The sequence below is a fragment of the Protobothrops mucrosquamatus genome, unplaced genomic scaffold (assembly GCF_001527695.2).
Source record: "Protobothrops mucrosquamatus isolate PMUCROS unplaced genomic scaffold, P.Mucros_1.0 scaffold11433, whole genome shotgun sequence".
In the NCBI taxonomy this organism is placed as follows: Eukaryota; Metazoa; Chordata; class Lepidosauria; order Squamata; family Viperidae; genus Protobothrops; species Protobothrops mucrosquamatus.
The window spans coordinates 8583-16134 of NW_015397213.1; the positions used below are offsets into that span (position 1 = coordinate 8583).

General features: G+C 37.0%; 1 protein-coding gene across 1 annotated transcript; it reads left to right on the top strand.

Moving 5' to 3' along the window:
- Nucleotides 1-1340: 1340 nt before the first annotated feature.
- On the top strand, nt 1341-6313 carry LOC107301312 (putative ribosome-binding factor A, mitochondrial; the record flags this gene model as incomplete). Its single annotated transcript, XM_015830556.1, has 4 exons — nt 1341-1383; nt 2290-2466; nt 5413-5525; nt 6193-6313. Coding segments are annotated over 4 exons (454 nt in total), but the record flags the coding sequence as incomplete, so codon positions are not given.
- Between the last annotated feature and the right edge of the window lie 1239 nt (nt 6314-7552).

A 7552-nucleotide genomic window follows, 5' to 3' on the forward strand; every position in this document is an offset into this window, starting at 1 on the left:
ATAGGTAAACAAATATTAATATCTCTAACTCCACAAACTCTATTTATAAACAATCCATCTCCTCCACATTAATAAAAAAATTATACATTTAAGTAATTCAAATACACCAAAGTCTATACCAATTCAGCAGGTATCACCAGTAACTCTTCCTCTCTATTAAAACATGATTATCATATTTATAGTAATAATATAAGTGCATCCCTCCTGATTTTTTTCTTGTTAACACAAGCTTGATCCCATTTCTCGGGAACGTCCGACCCCCTCCCCCCCATCATTCTCAGAAATAATAGAATAAAATAGGCGTTGCACTTGCAACTCTATCCCTTATGTCAGAGGTCCTCAACCTTGGCAACTTTAAGACTTGTGGACTTCAACTCCCAGAATTCCTCAGAGGAATACTGGGAGTTGAAGTCCACAAGCCTTAAAGTTGCCAAGGGTGGAAACCCCTGCCTAAGTACAAGCTGTACTTAGGTACACGAAACGAAACTAGTTCTGAGTTAAAGATACTTAAGTGTTAGCTTTACAGAGTCATTCTTTGCGTGGTTTTAGAAGACAGCTTCAGTGATTCACTTGACTCATTTCAAGTAAGTATGTTACACTGATTAGGACAATACTTGCTTGTGCAGAGTTCACACAATGCTTTTAAATACTACTCTATTATCTGACAATAATAAATGCTTTATTGAATGTTTAGTTCAGTGTTTCTCAACCTTGACAATTTTAAGGCATGTGGACTTCAACTCCCAGAATTCCACAGCCAGCAATGCTGGCTGTGGAATTCTGGGAGTTGAAATCCACATGCCTTAAAATTGTCAAGGTTGAGAAACACTGGATGAATAAGCCTGTATTTAAGTTAGTCTGTTGTGACATAGGTTATTGTAAATATACTATGTCTAAGTTCATACATTTTGGAACACTGAATGGCCATCTTCATTTGCTGATTTGACTTTTACTTGTGTGTTATATGAACCTTTAGTTATTCAGTATTTACTATGTTCCAGTAAGGATGTCTTTCTCAATCTTGGCAACTTTTAAGATGGGTGAACGTGCATGCAAGCTGGGAATTTTGGGAGTTCAAATGCGTACATCTTAAAGTTGTCCAATCTGAAAAACTGCTATAAGGGGTAAATAGTAAATTATGATTTTAATGGGGAAGCATGTCATGTTTCTTCATGAACAAAAAGTATAACTAATGAGTGAGTTGTGATCACTTTTTAAACTATTTAGTGCCCTTGTTGAAATTATTTTTCAGGTAGATTTTGCAAAATAAAATAACACAGGAAAATATATTTTTATAGTTATTAAAGCATAAACATTATTTTTTTCTCTAATCTTTAAAGGAAGAAGTTTTGGTATTCTAATCCTACACTTGGATCTGAAATGGTAAGAACAAAAAAAATGACTTAATCTAAAGGCAATGTCTTAATCTAAAGGCAATGTCTTAATCAACATATTTCATAAATTTTGTATAATTCATATTTTATGATAATTGTACTAGATCGTGTGGCTTTCTTGGGGGGGGTTCAAGTTGCATAAAGCAGTAGCAGCTACTTATGCTTTCATTGAACTTGTATTTCATACTGAATTAGAAATAAGTAAATAATTGTTATGCTATTGTATTTTGTCATTCACAGTTTTCATCAGAGAGTGTAGGAAAAGAATAAAGCCACATTAACACCTAAATAGCAGCATTAGGTTGTTATTTACAGATATTGTAAAAAGGACTCAAATGTTTATATAGGATATGTATATAAAAATAACAAAATTTAAGAATATAGGTATTTGAAATAGCTATGCTGAAAAGTCATGTTCATAATCTGGTTACATAGAAGAAATATGTCACCTCCATAAACATATATTTAAGAAAATATGATATATGAAGAGACATATGATGAACATATATAGTTGGAACTATTGTTTAATATTGAGTTATGCTTGACCTCCCCATATGGTAGGCAGTTCCTTTTAAAAGTTAAAATATAATGAAATGTGATTATTATACATATGTAATCATTGAAATCTAAATTCAGCTATATAATTATGAGATGTAATTGAAATTCACCTCTTTGTTTCCAGTTTTCATTTCAGTTTCTATAGAATGGTAGGAATTGCTGTTTCCACTTAATTATTATGGGCAAGTTGGTATTAAAAGTATGGGAAAACAAGAGTAACGAAAAGCAGAAAAACAATGGCAGTTCTACTGGATCCTTAAAGAAATGCACTCCTCTCTAAAAAGTTATATCTAATGCTAAAATTATTTGTTTTCTGCAATTTCTTGTTTTTTTAAAGCTGCACAAATCATCCAGCTTGACAGATGTTTTAAAGTTATCACCTCCAAAGGTTAGGAAACAAGATAGCATTCGTAAGAAAACTTTGGACGTTCTGTTTTTTCAAGCTGTGAGGGACCTACTGAACACCCCTCTAGTTGGCCAAGAACTTTATAATCTCAGTGTGGAAGTGTTTAAGGCAAGTACAAATCATATCAGTCCGGCGAAATCATTTAATTATGTGTCAAAACAGAAACATCTGATTTTGTGATTGTGTCCAGGAAACTCTGCAGATGTTGCTGTGATTTATTGCATTGGATTGCATTAAGAACTGTTCCACATGTATTGCATATGGTTCATTGCCTTTCTTTATTGCATTGGATTGTCATGGTATCAAGAACAGTTTTACTATATTATAAATCAGAGGTGGCTCAAGAATTCTGGGAGTTTATGGAGATTCTCAGTCATCCAGGTCATAGTTATCCCAAAGATGCTTTTCCACAAGGCAACTGGACTTTCTTGTTTTCCTTTGAAGACGTTTTGCTTCTCATCCAAGAAGCTTCTTCAACTCTGACTGGATGGTGGGGAATGGAAAGATTTATACTCCTGCAGATAGCTGTTCATTTGCATTCTTTTAGCGAGTCGTTAAAGCTACCTGGAGGCTTCTCTGTGTCTTCAGGGTCACCTGAGTAGTGCAAATGGGTGTGAAACCTTCTTGGAACTGCTGAAAGGACTGTGCTGTAGACTGGAGATAGATGATGTCATATTCTTCCCCCTCTGTTGAGAGAGGGCTGTCAGTTTTGACATAGATGGCCTCTTTGACCTTTCTTTCAAACCAGTGGTCCTCTCTGTCCAAAATGTGGACTTTGCTGTCTTCAAAAGAGTGGCATTTGTCTTTTAAATGCAGACGGACTACTGACTCATCCAATGGGACCCTGAAGACACAGAGAAGCCTCCAGGTAGCTTTAATGACTCGCTAAAAGAATGCAAATGAACAGCTGTCTGCAGGAGTATAAATTTTTCCATTCTCCACATCCACTCAGAACTGAAGAAGCTTCTTGGATGAGAAGCGAAACGTCTTCAAAGGAGAACAAGAAAGTCCAGTTGCCTCATGGAAAAGCATCTTTGGGAATTCTGGGAGTTGAAGTCCATAAGACATAGAAGGGCCATCATTCCCCACCTCTGTTATAAATTGATAATGCCATTTTATATCAGACCTGCTTATGCTATTACATTTAGTTTGCAGTCCTACTCGGCTGGAAGTTATGGAAAAGAAGCTCTGTAGACACAGATGTACCATTACTCGTGATCTACTAGCAGGAAGGCTTAAAACAGAGTATTCCTTTAACATATTAGTAATGGTTGTAGGCAAAGGATTCAAAAAAATCCTTATTACACGAATGGTATCACCTTGAGAGAGGCTATTACAGGTAGTTCTCAATTTACAACAGTTCATATAGTGACCATTTTAAAGTTACAACAGCACTGAAAAAAGTGACTTATGATCATTTTTCACACTTCTGACTGTTGCAGCATCATCATGAGCAAAATTCAGTTCTTTGGCAACTGATTTGTATTTATGACGCTTGCAGTGTCCCGGGGTCATATGATCCCCTTTTGCAACCTTCTGACAAGCAAAGTCAATGGGGAAGCCAGATTCACTTAACAACCGTGCTACTAAATTAACAACTGCAGTGACTCACTTAACAGCTGTTACAAGCAAGGTTGTAAAGTGGAGCAAAACTCACTTAACAACTGTTTCATAAAGCACTAAGAAATGTTAGGCTCAATTGTGGGTCATAAGTTGAGGACTACCCGTACTTCTCTTTACATTGGTGTTTAACCCTAAACTCTTCAGGATTTTGTTTCTTTGGAAGACCCACCTCCCAACCATCCTTTTCCAGCAGGGAAGAGGAAAGACTTTTTGCTCTTTTATAGAGAGTTCCCAGCATCACTGCTATCTTCGTTTTTGTTAGTTTTTAATATTTGATATTTGGTGCTTCCCAGTAGTGGGACATTTTGCTTTCCTGCTACTGTGTTATATTAAGTATACATTGACTTTCTCTGATTTAATATCCAAGTGTATGGATAACTTGCTTTTGTCATTGGAGTGTTGGGGTATGTTCAAATGTTTATGTGTAGCTATTTCATTTCTATATATCCCATGAAATATGTAGAAATGTATTGACATCTAGATTTCTTCAACACCTCAATAATAGTGTAATTCCCATTGGTTTTCAGCAGAATTAAGATTAAACTCAATTGTATCTGCAATATTGGAACCTCCCTACTTTAAAATGGAAATTGTACTTCTTGGGAAAACTGTATTTATATATAACTGATAGCTTCTTCCATTTTCTTGTGGAACAATTATCCTTCAATTTATATATTTTTTGTTTCTTGGGTAATAATTCCCTCTTGAATGTTTGTGAAGTAGGAATATATCTTCTTTTCACTGCCAATCGTTGATCTAATACAGGGGTGTCAAACTCGATTTCATTGAGGGCCGCATCAGCATTGCGGTTGCCCTCGGGTAATGGGTGGGTGTGGCCAGGGTGGGTGCAGCCTACTGAGTGGGCATGGATGGAGTGGGTGTGGCCTACTGGGTGGGCATGGCCAGCTCTACATCGTTTGCGTCAAGGGTGCCTGTGGGGGCCTGGGCAGGAGTGCGACAGATCTGAGGGTCTCTGGCAGAAGGGGGTGGGACTGGGGCAAGCGCCAAGGCATGGTCCATTTCTTCATTCCTCACAAAGGGTGACACCTCCCCAGCATGCACCCAGGGGGCGGGGCCGACACAGCAGGGGCTGGTTCCTCGCTGTTTCTAGACGGCCTTGTGGAGCTAAGACTGAATGCGTTTCAGCATAGATGGCCACCACAAAATTGTACATTGGCTCCCGGCCGGCCTGGGCCAGGGCCAAGGCAGTGGGGGCCATTCCCTCACTGTTTCCAGGATGGCTTCGTGGGCCGCATGAAACCACTTCGCGGGCCGTATCCGGCCCCCGGGCCTTGTGTTTGACATGTCTGATCTAATAGCACTGTTTTTAATAGCAATCTCCATCACTTATGCAGATTTGTAATAGAATTGTTTGTAGCGCTCCTCTCCAATGTGAAACTGCATTTAAATTTAGTATTTTAAATTTCTTAGGCTTCCCTCACATCAGATTTTTCAACATGTCGCATATATTGGAAGAGTTCCGGCAATGCAGAAAAGGATGAAAATATTCAGCAAATTCTACAGAGAAAAGCATCATATATTAGGTACAAGTATGGTGTATCTATGGTCAAGCAAACATCCCTTAAAGAATTGGCTGGTATTGGTCTTTAGAATGGGGATCCTTATAAAAAAAAATACAATGGAACTCCTTCACATTTTGACACCTAGAAGTAACAGAACAATGGCCCACAGGTAGTTCTCACTTTACAACTATTCATTTAGTGACTGTTTGAAGTTACAATGGCACTAAAAAAAGTGACTTATGACTGTTTTTCACACTTGTGACCATTTCAGCATCCCCATGATCAGGTGATCAAAATTCGGGCGCTTGGCAACTGACATGTATTTATGACAGTTGCACTGTCCCGGGGGTCATGTGATCACCATCTATAACTTTCCCAGCTGGCTTCTGACAAGCAAAGTCAGTGGGGAAAGAGATTTGTTTAATGACCGCATGATTCACTTAACAACCGAAGTGATTCACTTAACTCTGGCAAAAAAAAAGGTAATAAAAAGGGGGGAAACTCACTTAATAACTGCCTAGCTTAGTGACAGAAACTTTAGGCTCAATTATGGGCATAAATTGAGGACTACGTGTATTTATAACTTAAACCTATTCCCTCCATCTTTCAAAAAGGAGCTTGCAGATAATGCTTTTAGGTTGTCTTCATACATAATCATATAGATGTTAGAATATTTTTTTCTTTCTAGACATCTTCTGATATCATATCGTATCCGGGTAAATGTTCCTTCAGTAATATTTATTAGGGACAGAGAAGAGGAGGCTATAAGAGAGGTAAGAAAGAAATTTCCTATATGTCTGTATTTTTAGGATAATTTAATTGAAGTTCTTTTCTTTAAAATTGTAGTTTACTATATAATAGGCTAGTTTCTTATAATGGGTTTGTCTTTATACAACCTTAGGATAGCTAAATCTTCTATTTACATATATAGTTTACATACGTATTATATGTTTACAGTATGTGTATAATACGTATGTAAACTACATAGCTATCTTATGCTTTGTAAAGGTAGAGTAACATAATTAGGAGAAAAAAAGATTGTGAAAGAACCACATGGCTCATTATGATTACTACCTGGTGCCTGTTACAAAGAGTTGTAGCAAGACCAGCTGCTGCATGAGAGTCATACATTGCTTTACAATCACCCAGTGACCTATGTTAAGGAACCTGATGGAGAATAGCAGTAGCAATTGTATTTAGGCTTATATACTGCCTCATAGCGCTTTATAGCACAATGTAGAAGCACTATTTGCATATTTCCCCCAATAATCTGGGTCCTCATTTTACCAACCTTGGAATGATGGAAGGCTGAGTCAAGCTTGAGCCCCATCAGGATCGAACTCTAGGCTATATGCAGAGTTTGTATGCAACACTGCATTTGAACCACTGCGCCACCTTGGCTGTTATGTGTGGAGCTAAGTGGAGGAAGCACGTGCATGAGGAATGTGACCATAATCTCCAAAACTTAACTCCCACCTCCCAAGGCTCAAGATCTCATTATTTGGAGTTTTGTAATCCTAGGGTTTATGCTGGAACAGAACTCATGTGAATGAGAGCTACTTATACATACGGTTACAGAAAAATCTTAAGCAAGATTCCTTTTTTAATAGTAATTTTATTAAATATTGTAATTACAAAAGATTATAGTACATTTTTTAAATGTAGAAGAATAAAGAGTAAAAGGTACAGAAAAGAAAGGAAAAGGAAAAGGAGCAAGTAAGAATGTAGTTAAGAAAAAGAAAACAAATATATAAAAAAATGATTTCCCGCTTTATCACAAGTATAATTTTTTTTAGTAATTTATCACTTTCTCTTAAAATACAACAAAGGATCTCTTCTTTCCCTAAAACCATCGATAACGCTTTGTCATTTTAGTCCTGGTGTCAGTAAAAGTCCATTAAGGATTATCAGAGACAACAACACATCTATTTTAACCTAGATCAGATAAACCAACTGTATGTTCCTTTAACTTCAAACAATTTTAATCTTTAATCCTTTCAAATAATATTCTAGATTAGAATTTGATTTTGTTTCATTTTTTCTTTGTC